Source organism: Onychostruthus taczanowskii, unplaced genomic scaffold, assembly GCF_017590055.1.
Source record: "Onychostruthus taczanowskii isolate IOZ18803 unplaced genomic scaffold, ASM1759005v1 scaffold38, whole genome shotgun sequence".
In the NCBI taxonomy this organism is placed as follows: Eukaryota; Metazoa; Chordata; class Aves; order Passeriformes; family Passeridae; genus Onychostruthus; species Onychostruthus taczanowskii.
The window spans coordinates 3,239,225-3,256,729 of NW_024501237.1; the positions used below are offsets into that span (position 1 = coordinate 3,239,225).

The following is a 17,505-nucleotide window of genomic DNA, read 5'->3' on the forward strand; positions in this document are numbered from 1 at the left end:
TGAAACCTTTTCAGGGAAGAGGACGTGTTTTGTGAAACTGTGCAGCGAAACTGGGTCAGAATGCACAGACGTTTTCCTGAGGGTAGAACCTCATGTGAGAAAGCTGTCATTGAATATTATATATATATATATATATATATATATATTCCAAGGTGTCATGACTCCAGGGTCATTAGTTTGGGCTCAGGTTGGTGAAATGATGACATTTAGTGCCCATTCCAGAGCAGGACTGTTGTCGCCGTTCACATCAGAGCATCAGGCCGCTGACTGACTGTCGCCTGTGCAAGTCTGTCTTTGGATGGCCAGAAACAGGATCTAAAGACATTTCTGCAAGAGTTAGAATCAGCCACCATAGAGGTACAAATGAGAAAACAAACAGTTTGGGTCTTGTGCAAGAAATACTGATGAGGAAAGAGTAAATCTAGTCAGAGGATCTTTTGGTGGTGCAGTTACAACAGAATTTGCTACCACTCCTAGTGCTATCAATTGGACATATCTGTTCAGCTTTCACATGCAGCAGATGTGTTTCACTTGGAGTGTCTTTTTTTTTTACCTGCTACGAGCATGTCTTTTCATGAACAGTTCTAGAATTTAAGCAGTAATTTAAGGAAAGAAGAAAATTACAACAAGAAAGAGAAAAATATACAGTATAACCTTTAAAGGTACTTTATTACTAATTTTTAACTTAACAACCCTGTTTGGTGAGTGGAAAGGCACATAATGTATTCTTTCCGTAATGGGACTTTCTTTTTTTTCTTTTTCTGTGCATGGTAAAAAAAAGAACCTCATTTAGATCTGGGTTTTTATATTGATTTTTTCCTAATCAGAGTGTGGTTGTTTGGGGTTTTTTTTAAAGTTGAAGGTGCAGTCAAAGTAAACACTTTGAAATATACCAGATGTAAAAAGAGACAGGCTGTATCACAGGATGTTGTTCTGACAGCTTAATTTAAAAAAAAAAAAAAAACACCCTCTTAATTCCATGACTGTTTTTGAGTGGAATTGAAGGCTGTGAGAACCCCAGGCTCAAGGACATTTGAGTGGATGGAAGAGTGGGGAAGTATCTGTGTGAAAAGATTGGGCAGAATGTTAAAGCATAAGTGAGTACACTGCGTGTATTTTCAGCAGGATAACAGAGCCTGGTGAAAGGATGTGACCCAATAGTCTATTTACAGCTTCAGAGGCCTTTGAAAGTAAAAATGGACTGTGTGGATGAGTGGCAAATAACCACTGTGACTGGTCATGACCAGTGATACCTTGTGCATAGCATTGTAACTTGTGCGAAGCATTGGCATTTTCAGTGCCTTGAAGGGAAGCAGTGAAGAAGTCTAGGAAAGGGAGGAGATTGCATTCCTGAGACTGGGAAGCTACCAGGGCATAAATGATACCTGTTCTGGTGGCAGGAAATTGTAGTGTCTTTGCTTTTTTTTCCTTTATGGTGGGATTTTTTTCAGCAACATGGTTCGTACAGGCTCACTATCACAGAGATGGCCTGAAAATAAAAATGCTGTCTTTCTGCTGTTCACTTCTTAAAGAGCACAGCAGGGCAAATATTTTTATTTTTACATCTGGAACAGGAATTATTTAGCACATAGCTATTTTTCTCCCAACCAAATGCAGGTATGAACAATAATAATTAGTGGTTGTATGGTACAATAAATCTTCAAAGTGGCTTCAAATCTTAATCAGCAAACCTTAATAGCATGCTATTCCTGCAAGGGAGGTAAGTAATTAGATAAAATGAGACTGGGCAGACTCTTAAATGGAGTTTATTGTTGAAGTGCCTGTCAGTTTCACAAAGCTCTTCTTTATCACTGAGGTCTCTGAATGCTGCCATACTTAAAGGGCTTCGGATATTTATATGTTGAAATACAGGACATTATGGCCCAGAGGGCCTTGTTAATATTGACATGCTCTTGTTCAAAGTTCTTCACAGTGAAGGACACGTTGCACTCAAGAGTCTCTGTAGTAGTTGTTCCAGAACACCTGTGAAGACTTATTAACCTGAACAAGAGTAAGGTCGGCTCTTTAGGAGGAATTATTTTCTTTGGAAGGGCTTTCCAGTTTACTTGCGTGACAGGCCTAGAACCTTTAGTCCACCGATGGTGAAACTCAAAGTGATTTTGCAAGTAGTTTGTTAAACCTAAGAACATTAAATATTGCTGCATTTTTGGAAGGAGTGTTGGTTATCAGCTCAACAGTCTGTCGCTTTTTTTTCCCTTTGCTTACAGAAAAATTTGACTGGAATTTTACTGTTTCAAAATGAGCTAGTCAGTGAGAGTAAAAGATTGAAAAGCAAGTCCTGGTGTAGGGTGTCATGGTGCAGAAAATATTGGTAAGCAGTTGCCCCAAGCTGTCGCTTCCCATGGGATAAGCATGGATGGAAAGCTGTGAATACCAGGGTAAGTTAATGTTGTATGTCGCCAGTTAACTATTAATGAAATCTGTGCATCTGTAAAGAAGGGTGGAACTTCTGAAAGAAGTGTTTCCCAGCCCCACCTCCTCCTCAAGGACAGAGAAGGAAGCTGGCATTTACAGATGGGAAGGGCACAAGGCGACTCTTTGGTGCCGTTTTTATTTCGTCTGGGCTTCTCTTTCTCCTCTGCCACTTAAACACCTGGTCAGGAACCAGGCATATTCTTTGTGCATCATTATCTATTAAAATGCTTTCATAAAAGGCAATTAATTGGGTAGGTTGCCTTGGGACAATGATATGCCCTGTGAATTTGAAATCCAATTGGTTAGGATAGAGATCTGCTCCAGTTGTGACACTGTAGAAAGAATAACAGACGTGGGAAGGCTTTGTTCTCAGGGTTTCATCTGTCCTTTATGTTTTATGTGTAAATTTAATATGCCACAGAAATGTCTGCAAGTATTGTGTCAAGAATTAAGGGAGACCTGGTATTAAAACTGCTGATTTTTGATTGGTGGTGTTTATAGGGAATACTGTAGTTTTACAGGATGTTGAGTACTATTAAGGATTTGCAGGTGGTAAGGTAATTAATGTCAGATTTAGGACTAGCTGCTGTGTTAGCTCCTGGTTTCTGCTTCAAACAATTGGTCATTAAATTTGGTGAAATGGGGCACTTGGAAAAGAGACAAAAGCTTTATCTCCTGTTTTGCAGCTGAAATTAAAGCTCAGGGAGAAGAACTGACTGACCTAAAAATGATGAAAATTTAAGTGCACAAGTTTGAACTGAACACAAACTTCTTCATGAACTAATCTCATGCTCTCAAAAACATTGTGCTTTTTTAGCAGACTTTCAATTTCTGTGTGCTTCTGCCTTGTCAGCAGAAGGACATGGTTTTCTGGGATATCATGGGATTTTTTTAATCCAACTCTGGCTACATTTTTTTGTGTGCATGTGTTTCTTGGAGGTTGTCTTCCTGAAGAGCATTTGTCTGTATCTGTGGGGGAAATATGGGCAGGAACATTCTATAGAGCTGGCTGAAATTTTTGAAAGTGAATCTGAAAATGGCTTTCATGTGGTGTTGACATCTTCTCTGAGTAATTGTATGTAATGTGGATACTTGGCTTCAGGCATGTGCAGAGAGGTACATTGGAAATTGTGTATCTGAAGTCTGGTTTATTTAGATCTGGAGCTGGAAGTCTTTATGGGTGACTTTTCTTGAGGCTGTTAGAGCATACAAATTCCTGATTTTTTGATGTGCTTTTCATTGTAGTGAAAGCTGGATAAATCAATGGAAATACCAGGTTCTTGTGTGTTTCACATACAGTTTGACAGCAGCTGTTAAAGCTTTTTTGGCTACATCTGTATATGTATACAGGTGCAGCTGATGTCCTCTGGCAGGCAGATGACAGTAATCTTCCAGGCACACTCCAGGATATCCTTGTGTGTTGGAATCTTAGCACCATGCTGTGTGCTGTATGAAACTGACAATAAATACTAGTTCTTGCAGTAGCACAATTATGCCACTGTTGTTGAAATTGTTGCATTTTTTTGTTGACTTAAATGCTGTTTCAGAATTCACATTGAAAGGCATAAAGATTCGTTAATGTAAATAATTTTTGTGGTAAAATTGCATGCTTGGAAGTGGAAGCTTCTCTGAATCTCATGTCCATTCTGTAGTCTGTCTTTACTTTTATTCCTGTTGCAGCCAGTGTTCTAGTCATGTACCAGTGTTCTAGTCATAACCTGTTAGAGAAGGTTTATAAAGAAAGAGAAGGTTTAGAAAACCTGTTAGAAGGTTAGAGAAAAAAAACCCAAGGAACTGAGTGCAAAGGTTTTCTAAGTTATTGCTGAGTACAGACAGAACAGGGTTTATCTCATAATCTCTAGGGGTATAGACACTCTAGGTTGTAGCTCCTTGTTTGCACAAGGGAATTGGTTCCCAGTGATTAATTTTATGCTTCAGATAAGGATTTTTCCCTTCTAATATTAATTTCTTCAGCATCTCAATAGCATAGGCATATTGCACTGTGTTTTTTCCAGTTTTCAGGTAGACATGAATGGCTCAATGGAGGGCATAAAAACCCAGCCCAATAAACCTGTGACGCACGTGGTTCCAGGGCTTTCTTAGGGTCACCAGGGAAAGGTAATGGGACTTGACTCATAAAACCTTGTCTGTTTTTCCCTGTAGAACATTGTTGTTGAAATATTAACTACAAAATTTCAAACTTGTAAACAACCTTATTTAGTGTTGAAATGTGTTCCATCTTTCTTGTTGGGACTGTTGATTTTTTCTGCTAACCACTTCTATATATTGTTATTTTAAGAAATGAAATAAATTACTAAAGACAGAGCTAAATTAAAGTCTGAAACTGCAGTTGTTAGAAATAGTTGTACTTCCTGGCAAAGTCATACTTGGTTTAAATGGTGATAGATTTGGACTTGGATATTGCCTTAAGCAATAGAGGGGTGAAATAATGAAGCATGTGGATATTTAGCCATGTCATACATAGATAGTTTAACTTTTCTACCTAGTTTGCTTATCAGGGTATCAGTGCTGTAAAATATCTTGCTGAGTTTTTATCAAGAGCCAGCATTAAGTTATTACTGATTTTACCCATTTCTCTCTTCACAGATTTTAGTGTTTCAACAGAGAAAAGTTAGAGAAGGGAAATGGAGCAGAAGTTTTGCCTTTTAGTACCTTTACTGTAAAGTCAGAAAATCCCCTCCTAGTGCTTAGGATTATGACCAGTGGAATAATAGCTCTCTTTTCTCAAGCCAGTGCAAAAGCTGTATTTGCTTTCAATGAATTAACTTGGGAGTTGGAATCCCAGGCAAGCAAATGGTCGATAGGATGGTCCAAGTGCTGCTTTTATGCTTTGCTTTTTAATGTCAGTGAGGAACAGTACACGTGGAGCTTCCAGAGACATCTCTGTAGTATGTGTCACTGACTGGACAATTGTGTGGTTAAGTTTAATTAGGCTGCTTCCAGCAGCCTAATTAAAGACTGTGTGGGACTTCCTTAAATGGGATACTTCAACAGGTGACAAGTACTGGTTTATCCTTCAGAGGATTTGTTATGGTACATCATTCAAGTGCCCTAGTGTGTTTTAACTGTTTTTCAGTGATTGAGGTGCATTTTCTGTTTGTTCTTCTGAAGACAGTTTGCTTTCAATTTCTGTAAGTCTCTAAATTGGACTTCTTCACATTAATTTGACATTTAGGACATAAGAGACTATTGCCTGTATGCATGCATTATGAAGAGATTTATTTATTAATAAGCTCCCTGTGCACTTTTTAATGAAGGATTTATCTTGGGTAGGTTTCTAGGAGGAAAGAGATTCTGTCCAGCCTTCATAGACTCTGTATTTTAGAATTTTCATGTATCTTCAATCATCTTTTGTCTTCTTAGACCAGTGCCTTGCACCTGAAGGGCCTTCCTCTTAACCATTAGAGACAGAGCTTCAGAAACACCTGAACAAACATTCAGCTTATTAATTAGTGTTAGAAAACTGTAAAAAAAATAATAGCACAGCTAATGAATCCACTGAAATATTAGGAAAGAAATGTTGCAGTCTAGGGAAAACTTAAATTTTGATTATATTTTTCCATAAAAATAACTTTGACATTTATGGTCATTTATGGGCATCTGAATTGATACACCCTGAAGAATGATGAGGCTCTCACTACTAACTTCACTAGAAATTTGAGTGGGATGAAAGTGGAGTGCAAATGCCATTGACATCCTTATTGATACATAACATTGCAGTAGACAATGCAGCATACGTCTATATGTCAATAAATTACCAGTGCTCTGTACAAGAGGAGCAGTTGTGGGCTGTCAAATGGCTTGTGTCTGAAAAAGGAAGAAATTATTTTACAAGGTAGCACGAATACCTGTAAAGCATCTGGAAAATTTTGACCTAGAAGGTCTAGCTTGTGAAAACTGTTAGAAAACCATTATCTTTTGGAGGAACACACAGGCTGGAACAAAAAGAAGGTGGGGTAAAGAAATGGGGGCAGAAATAAAGGGTTGGGCTCATTCAAGATGTGATGGGACACCTTCAGTTCCCTCTAGTTCAGATTTATGGGCTTTGCAAGAATGTCCTTATGTGCTGGTGGTGGAGGCTTCTGTGAGCTGAGGTTTCTTCCTCATAAAGATTGGGATGAGTTTTCAGACCTTCATAGCTGCCTGTACTTTCTGATGTTCCCAGCTTAGTGGTTATGTTTAAGGTCTTCAAGGGTTAATAATTCCATGACTTCTATCTTGTGGTTTTTTGTTGGTCTGTTTTCTTGGTTTTTTGTTTGTTTTTTTTTTTTTTTTAGGTTTTTTAGAACTATTTATCTTCTTACTCCTTTTTATTTGTAAGGTTGTTCAGATTCTGAAAAACAGAAGTTTGTCTGGGAAGTCTTGCTACAGTGATCTATTTAATAAGATTTGCAAGAAATACACACTATAAGTTTTTGAGGAACCCCACAACTTTAGACTCAGATTTCCTGAAAGAGGTTTTTCTTCTGATGCTATAATCTGACAATGCTTAGCAATCAAGCTAATAGTAAAGAACCTTAAATTTTGAACAGCTTCTTTTTCAGTGTGCCCTGTCATTGAATCCCTTGAATGACCTTAATAAAGAATTTAAAGATTATTTGATTATAAAAGACTTGCTAGCTGGCAGTGCTGAAAGTTTGTTTCATCAGAAATATAGACTCATTTATTGAGTGGCTTTGCAGTTAGGTTATCACATGTGTGGAACAGCCAAATCAGCCTGGAGCTTTAAGCACATGGGCTAACACGTAGAACTGAATTACTGAAATAGCTGAGTAAAGCTCCTTTATGTCAATTTAAAATGTGTGTGCTCACCATGATTGGCACAAGACTTGGGTGTTGCATTATAAAAATTGTCTTTTTTTTTTTAACTACTCTTGTTTTTAGAGGTTTTCTGATACTATTGTAGCACGTTAGTTTGTTTCAATCTGTTGGCAAACAGTTTTGGTAAGAATTAATTTGGTAAGAATAATTTTTCTGTTTTTCCTTGGTCTCTGATTCAGCTCTATCTGTGTTTGAGGAATATGGTGTGTAAAGGAGGAAAACTTTAAGCTGGGTTTTTGTTGTTTTTTCACAAAATACTAAGGAAAATCTTAAAAATTGTTTTATAATAGTTTTGAAATTTTATATCCATGCAATACCTTAAGAAGAGAAAATATTTAGTATGCTGGAAGATTTATTGCTTTTGTTAGAAGAAACCATTTTCTGTTCTTTTTGATAGCTGCAGACATTTACTGGTGCTTAGTAAAAGTCAGGCAACTTGGAGGCATGACTGGGCCCTTCAAGACCTTTAGCATGTTCTTTTCTAGTGAAATTCGAGAAGCAAGTTTCTGTCTTACAGCAAACAAAAGAAAATACTCTTTGTGAACCACTTAATTGCAGCTGTGTTACTGGAACAAAATGTCATGTGGAGAGAAAGTGTAAATGTGCTCCGAAGGGGATTAGAGAAGTTAACAGAACAGAGACCATTAGTGACTATTAGATTTGACTGTGCAGCTTGAGCTCAGGAGCTCAATAAACTGGTGATTGCCAGGAAAGGGGATGGGAGAGCTGGCCTGATCCAGTTTAGTACTTCTTGTGTTAAACATTGCTGAAGTTTCTGAAACCACAGAAATGGGAAGCTCTTCCAAACTGAGAACTTATTTGAACTCTTAAAAAAAAAAAAAAAAGGCCAAAAGCTTAATAAGAAACCTTTTGTGATCTGCCTCTGAACCTCATGTGTGTCCACATGGGCTTGACTTGATGTTCAGAGAACAGCTGTCTGGTTCCAGCTGCAATTCCTTCCTGGCTGTTTCATCCATTGTCTCTTGGAATCTGTATTTGCTTTTGTTCAGATTGCTTAAGGAGGGTTTAAATGATGGATGGTCAAGTTATCAGCAGAATTAATTTTCATGCATGTGACTCTAGAGTAAAAATAGCTGCTCAGGAAGAGAGGAGAAAAAGACAGCAACACTTTGGTGATACCACAGTTTAGGCTGTAGTTTTAGTTGTTGAACTAAAACAAAAGTTTTAGGCAAGTGAAATATACTGCTAGGTAAAATGGTAAAATATGTAAGTAAACTGTCATTTTAAATGACATCACATGAAAAGTGCAACAAAAACCAACTTGTGGAGACATAAATAATTGGATTCCTTTTGCAGATGAGAAACATATTATTTAAGAAGGGAAGGACATGCTGTGTAAGAGGCATTTTTTTGTTCTTGCTTCCCTCAACATCAGATTCTTGTGCTCTGTTGATATTACCGTGTGTGCTGTGTGTGCTCTTGGGCCTTGCACAGAGTAGTTGAACAGAGCATTTTTCAATACAAAGCCCTTAGTTTTGTGAGGTTGTCAGACACTGAAGGAATTTGTGACTTCAAATGCTCAGTATTAGTGAGCAGAATAGAATCAGCAAATTGAATTTAATGTGATATGTGGAAATTTCCCTGGTGCTTGCACAGTGCAGAATATAGTTTGCTATGTTTTAGGAACTATTTTTGTACTTTCACATTAACTGAACTCTTTGGTATACATATTAATTATCACTGATTCTGTCCCACCCATTGTCTTTGCTTTGAGAATATTAAAGAGCTGAAGATCACAGAATTTAACTTTTCAATGTAATATGAACTGCTGGTTGGGAAGTCTGCTGCTGATGCAAAATCCGTTTGTTCTGCTTCCCTCTTCAGTGGTTTTGGAGAAATGGAAGAGAAACTATTGCCTGTCTAGACTTTAATAGGTTTATATATATATTTATGTAGACAACATTAATTTCAAGGCCTATGATGTGTTTTCAGTGATTGGCTATAAATGCCAGTTAGAAAAAACTAGCAACAAACAAGACAAAGTTTGTGCCAAGAAGTAAATATGCATCTAAAAAGAGCAATTGCTTTTTGCAATAGTTTTGGAACCTCAAAGTATAAAGTCTTCCAACTTTTTTCAAAGAATTTGTGGAATTCAGATTTTGTTGTGTGAAAAAAGCTCTACTTAATCACCAGCAGGCACCTGGGTATATAGAGCAGCTGTAAATTGTGTGTGACTTCTGGGTCAGGAAAGTTTGGGTTTCCTTCACCTTCCTTTTTTCCCCACTCCCATCTGCCAGTGGGAGAAATTGGCGGTTTTTATTACCTGTTTGTAGACTGATGGTGTAAAATCAAGGGTGAAGCTTGACAGCAACATCTATACAAGTAATTATTGTAAAAGATCCTTAGAAAATGGGAGAAGTCACTCATCAGCATGGTAGGAAGAAAAATCTGGGTTAATGCCTGCTGTCTTCAGTTAATTTTTTTTGCTAAAGCTCAAAATTTTAATCTATACCTTTTAAAAAGCAGGCTGTGAATGGTTCTATACATTTGTTTCCCCCTGAATAACTGGGTTAATATTCACTGTCTAGATACATGGATGAAAAAGGATATGTAGTGTAATACCAAGTGGTAAAGCAATTTTTTGAGGAAAAATTACATTTCCTCTGTAATTGATTAGTAATGGTCCACTGAATCCCTTAATTTTTCCAGCAAGGCTTGGTATCTATAATGATTTTTCTATTTGTTTTTCTTGTGTGAAAGCTTCTAATGTTCCTGACTGCCCCTTTGTCTTAAGCTGGGTATTTCTTCGTTGACTAAAGCAGCCTGTCTGTTCTTCTCTCTCAGCTCTCTGATGAAGTCTTGGTTCCAGCTTTTGTGCACAGTGAGGAATCCATGGATAACTTCCCACTGCAGACTGAGATAATGCATTTTCCTGTCTCTAAGATTTCCATCTCAAGACTGTAAATTTTGTTCCACCCCTCCTTTTTTTATTTCCTCCTTGCCTCTTTACACTAATACCAAATTGGGTGTTTCTGTAAGTGGCGAACCCTTGATGCTTCTCATTGATTGCTGCTACTGCTTTTTCTCAGGTTAAGTGTGTGTGCAACTTGAGGTAAACCAGTACAACTGGTCCAGTTTGATAAACTCTCATTCAAATTCAGTATTTTGTAAGCAAAGTTTATGGGAGGATGTTTTGAAACTATTGGTAAAGCATTTCAAAGTTTTGAAATCTATTTCAGACTGCTGTCCAAGTGGTGTTTTTTAAGTGTTGCATTTATGAATTTTCTGTGTGATGTATCAATGAATAATCTCCAAAGTGTTTACCTGGCAATGAAATATAGAAATGGGAGTTGAAGAGGTTCAGCACATGTTTTTTCACACATTTGTGAAAATTTTCTCATAGAAGCTGAATTTTCTCCTAGGAGTTAATTCCATTTGTATACCGAAAATGTAAATAATACTTTTTAAATAATATATCAATTTTTTTAAGTCTGCAAGAATAAAATTGAAATACTAAATTCAGGACTGGAATAAAATTTGGATTGTTGTCAAAGTTCTAGATGTACATGGAAAGGATGAAAACTGGTATATTGTATGCAGACTAGATGATATAAGGCTTGAGCTTTAATGGTTTGAAGGGAGGAATTTTTTTTTTTTTTCAGTATCAGGTTTTTCTGTTTACTTTAGGCAGTTGTAGTTGCTGTTTTCTTGGGTCTCCATGCAGTAACAGTTACAGAGTTAAACGGTGGTACACAGTAACATCAAATTGATTGTGAAGGCCCAAGGTTTGATGCATTCTTTAACTGGTCTAACTCCCTTTGGGCCAGTTGTATGAATTAAAGATTCAAGGATTGCTGTTATATTATCCTTCTATTCTCCTTTCACTTAATCCTTCTCTGGGCAATGGCTTCAGAGATTAATGTGACCTTCTGCTTGGTTCTGTTCCAATACAGCAAATATCATTTGTACAAGGGCAGTACCTGTGTATGTCCTCAATCTCACTAACTTTCCATTGCTATTTGTAGGAATGTTCTTCAAAGAAAAGAAAAGAAGGATGATGCTGTGAATCACTTCCTTCTCAGTTTCTAGGCCTGTAGAGGAAAAGTTTCTCCTAGTTTGCCTTTGTTATGCAGCCCAAGGCTGTAATATGGATTTTTGTCCTTCTAATAGGAATGTTTATCATCCAGACAAAGCAAAACTTCCCAGAACTCTGGGGTTTTTTTGGTGATAGCAGGCTTGGTATTATGTCATGGGAGGAGGTGCTGCTGTCTTGTTTTTCCTGTTTTTTTGGCAATGCCATCTTCTGTAGCTTGTTTTTCCTGTAATCTGTCCAAGTACCAAAATATTATGGAGTGCAGATAGTGTTCTTTGTCCATTCTGGTGTATGAAACTCAATCAAATCTGTTACATCACTGACTAGCTGTCTTTGCTATAGATCAGGCAGTCTGTTTTGTCTGGAAGGTCTGCTGAGAAGTTGTAGAAACACTCTTACAGGTTTTTCACGCTGCTGTCAAATGATATTGAGACTTTCGTTCTTTGTGGTGAGAATCTTTTTCTACACTCCAAATCCCGTTCACTTTGTTGGCTCAGAAACCATAAACTTGGTAAACATTTGAAGCTGGGCAGAAATAGCAAGTTGGTGAATCTTGTGAAAGAGAAATGCCAAGTTTTCCCACCTAACAGGAAAAGGGCTAATAATCACACCACCTTTGAGGGCAGCTAAGCCATGGAGAATATCGTGGCTGTAGGACTGAATAAATCATGCGTAACCACTGAATTTAAGATGAATCATAAATTGGGTGTGTGTTAGAAATTTGTTCAAGGGGCAGTATAGTCAATTTAACAATTGTTCAGTTGTAAACACGTACTGAATCATGCAGTATATAATTATATATTTTTCTGAAGTGTGGGTAGCAAAGTGGAAGGCTGAGGGACTTGAGTTAACTGGTCAGGTTCTGATTAACTCATATGATTTTGCCACAAAGGCATATGTGCTGTGTCAACTCACGTTTTGAAGGAAGATCATGATTTCCTAACCATAGTCATTCCAAGTCTTCAAGTGGCTTTGTCTACTAATTAATCTGGAGCTAAAAGCTCCTAATTGCAGGATTTAAACTAGACAGTATAAGCTGCTCGGAAAGGTTTTGGCCTCCATAAAGAGCTCATTTGAAAAGCAAGTTTCCATGACCAAAAATCTTCATGTTTTATGTGGAATCTTTGAACTGATGGCTGTCTCTAGACATGCTGCTAAGTAGGTGTCACACAAACCATACTGTTCTCAGTACTTGGTGTATACCACACCTAAAGAGTTGAGTGGGTGAAAAATAGGTAAATTTTGATGTACACTATTAGTTGCAGGAAATGGCTCAGCTATGGATGGTTGGATAAAGCAAATCTGCCTTTAAAATCAATTTTTTTCAGTATTTGCAAGATGGCTGTGGGTAATATGCTTAAAGACCCTGCTAATAATAGATTTAACAGAGCAGTCAAAGAACTTTGGAAGTACTGAAATATGAAATCACCAGCAGCAGGAAATTGAGAATTTAAGGAAATCCTATAATGAGCCTGTAGGGAATAATATCCTTCATATAAAGCTTGTCTTCCATTTTCTGGGCAGTGGGTCTGTTTCCCAGCATGGAAGAGTACACAGCATATTTTCTGCTCACTCTCAGATTTCTAAGTGCCATGTAAATTGGTTACTGATTGGGAGTGTATATGCAGAGACTAAGCACAGCTTTAGTCTTAAATTCATTTCTGTATGCTTGAGTATGGAAGGAAGTGGAGAAAGAAGGGATCTGCAGTCTGAGAGGAGAAATGATCACCTTCTGAGGGTGGAAACAGTTCCTGTGGGACAAGCAAGAAGAGATCTCCATGTTTGCACAGTGTGCATTTAACTCAGAGGTCTGGTATCTTCTGTATTATGGTTTAACCACATACTGTTTCATGTAAGGCGTGTTGGACCTTATTGGAAGGTCACCTGAATTACATTACACAGACAGATTCTCAGCTACTGGGGGAAAAACTGACCTATATCCTGTTCAAGGACAATTTCCAGCAGTCTGCTCTTCAGCTCAGCATCACTGAAAGGCAAATATCTTTCCTATCACTTGAACAGCAATTAAGTGCTTTCAAGAAATAGCAGTTGACTGGATTTTTTTTTTTCCAGAAAGTGACTTGTTTATGGAGAAAAGGAAGTGCTGTGAAGTCTCTTATGGGGACAGGGGTTTTTATAGATGACGGATGCTTATGAAGTTCTTTGCAGGAAATTATTCTACCTGTAAGACTCTCTGGTGCTGCACTTGCAATACTGTGTGTGTGTGCGCAGAGTGAGGAGCTAGTTTCTGGACAGATGGAGGTCTCTTACTAGAGTTGCAGCCCATCTGCTGGTATCAAATCTGTTTTTCCAAATGCTTACAGAATCTTATTTAAATCTTCCTTGGCCAAAACCTTTAATAGGCTTTAGGGACCCTCTAACAAGCCTTTCAGGTAGTTCATGTTGGCTGTTGGCTTCTCAAAATAGATCAGTGTTCCTGCCCATTTGTAACTTTCTTTGTCCTTCAGGTCTTTTCTCTTGTCCTTCAGCAGAAACTTAATACAAAAGTGAAATATTTGGCCTGTATGGAGTATATGCATGCACCCGCACATTTTATATAGATAGTGGGGAACGCATGCAAATGTGGGGACATGCACACACTCTTCTCAACATGAGTGGGCACTGTCAAAAGCACATCCTTCCTGAAGGCTGACAGACATAAAGTGCAGCAAGCCAGGTATGTAGTGGCATTTGCCAGTGCTTCTCATTTCCTTAGGATCATCTTTCCTTCATTTGAAGCAGCATGGACAAGTCAAATCCAGCCAGCTGCTTGTTCACATCTCTGCCATTCCCTTGGAGTGTTCGTGTTTCCTGATGAGGCACCAGGGTATTGTCAGTTATGCCTCTCAGTTGGAAGTGTATGAAGTTCCTTTTATAAGATTAGTCACTGATTCTCCCTGCTTAAATCTTTGTAAATGTTTTCACACCGAATAGGAGGATAACATATCACAGACATTTTAAATTGTATTTTCATGCATATAAAAAGTGTAAATCTCACACCTTGTACTACCACATATGAATAGAGAGGCTCTGAGAGCAAAATTACTTTTTTTTCTTCTGTTACAGAGCAGTACTCTTTGAATGAGAATTGATATTTGCTATTGTACTTGAATTAGCATTTATTTCAACTTACAGGAAAGCAGAGTAAGAATCTCTCAGCTTATGCTTTGGTCCTAGAGACACAGATTTTCTTGTGTGTACAGTTCTTGACAGCTGAAATGTGGGCCTTTGTTCCATCTTGTCTGTTTTTCAGGCTACAAATTCAGACTTTCACAATACTAATTAGTCATCACTTGTGTGAATAATAGCTTTAGTCTCAGACAGGTGAGTTCACAGATAAGATATGAATGGTGTTATCTATCTGCAGACCTTGTAATATTCTGTTCCTTATGCCATATCTCTCTTTTTAAAATTTTTTTTCCCAGAAATGAACCTAAGAAATCATAACTGTCTGAGAAGGCAACACACTTTTTTTTTTTTTTTTTGCTTAAGGAAATCTAAATTTTCCAGGAGCTGGGAATATTACTTCTTTGAGCATCAAAGACTGAAGACTTAGTGCATAGTAGACTCTCCAGATGATCTTTCTCCATCAGTAATTATTTGGACTCATCAACTATTTCCACCAAGTTACAGGCAGAAAAAAAGTGTGAGGATGTAGTTCAGCTTAGGGCATTGGGTAAGAAAGTCATTGGGAGCCATTAAAAATATTGGAGTATTAGTAAGAACCGAGTAGCTGGAGAGGATGCTGGCTGGGTAGTAACTTTTAAATTGGTTGGGGTTTTTTTTAAATTTTCATGGCAAAACCCACACAAACATGCAAGTGCAGTTTAGTAGAAATATGGTAAGTGGGGTGATCGATGTGGAAGTTTGTCAGCTCTCAGACTGAATGTGTGCTTAAACAGAAAAATCCTGGTGTTGTAGCAGTGCAGCTTCTTTACCTGTATACACCTGAGGAGAAGCACTGCTGGAGGAATCAGGTGCAGGTAGGTGTTATTCAAACTTCATTCTGTTATTCACCCAGTTTTATCTGCATTATCGAATATTATTTCCTTTCCAGGAAGGACATGAGGTGGCTTTTAGTATGAACTGTCCTCTGAATACCAGATGTTTTTTTCTGGTTGAGTACACAAGTCAGCAGCTCTCTTTCTTCTTGTGAGTGTGTAAGGGTGCTGCTTTCAAATGAAGAACACAAACCTTATTCCTGAATCCATTGCATTCTTTACTAGTACCATACATGAGGTCATTTTTAACTATGGAAAAACTGCTTAGGTATGCCATAGTGCCATATTTTATACTAATGTCTTTTTTCAAAATGTTTGATAGTCAAATATATGAGGCTGACAAAGATTGTTTTGCTCAGATCCACCTTTCTCCCATTAAAGGAAGAAATCTCAAAACCCAAGTGAACCATGCAGTTTACTCAACAGCCTAAAAAGCCATTTGTGGAAGGATTGGATGTGAATATATAGAATTAAAGTCAGGCTTTGAAATAACATATGGTAGGGTCAGTCTTTACACTTCTTAAGAGTATGTTGACTTCTACATTATTTACAAATATACTGCAAACTTAACACTTTTCTTTATGACTAAGGTTGGTGGGTGCTACTGCTTCTCTTCCCCCCCAGTATTTTAGCACATTAACTTATTGTTTTTATACCTATCTGAAGGGCTTTCAAGTGCCACATCCAAGAAAACAGAGAACTCTTAGTCACTTGGCTTAATTTTTTGCTGATCCAGTTGCACTGCCTTCATGACACTGATTATTACATTACTGCAAGGGGACTGCCTTCCCAAGAAGAGGCATGTTTAAAGGAAGATATCATTCTCTGTTACTGAGACTGAAAGGATTCTGACAGAATCTGAGCCCTTTGGAACAAGCGAATTTGATTGATGTAGTAAAAGTTATCACTTCATTATCATGGAGAGGCCCTAAGCTAAGCTTTTAAAAATCTACTCTAAAGTAAGTTGATCCATTAGTGAAACTTATTGGTAGAGTCTCTGAATTTCTTGTCTGTGGCAATTTATATCTTAGTGTTAAATATTTGAGCATTACTCTTCTCAAACATTGGGAACTGATTATGAATAATACCATAATATAGTTATAAAATAATGTACTGAATGAAAAAGCAGTTACTGTACTAAGTAATTATCACTACTTCCTTCACTTGCTCACCAGGGCCCGTGTTTCATTTGTAGACAGCTTAGAATGGCACAGATGGTGGGAAGCAGTACTTACGGACTTAGAATAATGCTTTCCAGTGGCTCCATGACATTTAAATCAGGTGCCTGCTACTATTTCTGCTCCCCTCTTCAGCTGTGCTGAGAGCTGAGTGAGTAAGGACAGACTTCAGTCATGACCTTTTCACAGTATGTGAGGAATGTGTGGCTCTCCAATGCAACAATGGAATAACTGCTGGACTAGAGCTGGAGGTGCCATTCTTAGTGCCTTTTGTCTGATAGACAGCACGTCATCACTCCGTCCTGTAGCAAGATGCCTTTTTGCTTCTGGTTATTTCAGGTCATCAGAAGGGTTTAATTTGTTATGTGTGAATGAGGGTGTTTAAAAAGTGTCACTATAGCCAAGCTGCTTTGTAGTCCTGATTTTTTTTTTTCCTAAAGCTTGCCTTAGTCACAGGTCTTCTGCTGCTACTTAGCAATTAAAATGAAAGTTGCAAGTATGAGAAATGCATCAAGGAGACGTGCCCTCTCTGAGGTGGAGCAGATCAACAGCAAAATAAGGGAGTTGCCCAAGAATCTTACACTGACAATTAAACAAAGAGAGGGATACAAGAATCATGCTGCGATTTATGTGGATTAAGCTTACTTTGTAGTGATAATTATATGCTCTTCTGAATAAAATTTTAATATCAAATGGGAAACATCAGCTACCCTCATGTATGAAAAAGCATTCTGCAGTTGCCTAGAAAACATGACTTTCATGATCATTATATGCAATTTGGACTGGCTTTACTAGTTTGCCTAACACGAAGCTTCAGATAAACAAGTTTATCTGGTTCTGGTGATGGAGACAGAAGAGTAAAGGAGGGAGTCAGCACTAACCCTAGCTTGTCTTCCATTGTGTGTTCAGACCAATGCCAAAAGCTGATTTCTTTCCACCTTCCAGGAAAGAAAGAAAGAAAGCGCTTTTTGAGTAAAATAAACACTGCTTGTCC

General features: G+C 37.8%; 1 protein-coding gene across 1 annotated transcript in view; it reads left to right on the plus strand.

Moving 5' to 3' along the window:
- The first annotated feature begins 2,287 nt into the window (after positions 1–2,287).
- PTPN13 (protein tyrosine phosphatase non-receptor type 13) overlaps positions 2,288–17,505 on the plus strand; it is a 109,132-nt gene continuing 93,914 nt past the window's right edge. Inside the window, exon 1 of the mRNA XM_041412152.1 lies at positions 2,288–2,399. Within this exon, the coding sequence (XP_041268086.1) occupies positions 2,378–2,399 (22 nt within the window). The 5' untranslated portion in view covers positions 2,288–2,377. The remainder of the gene's footprint in view (positions 2,400–17,505) is intronic.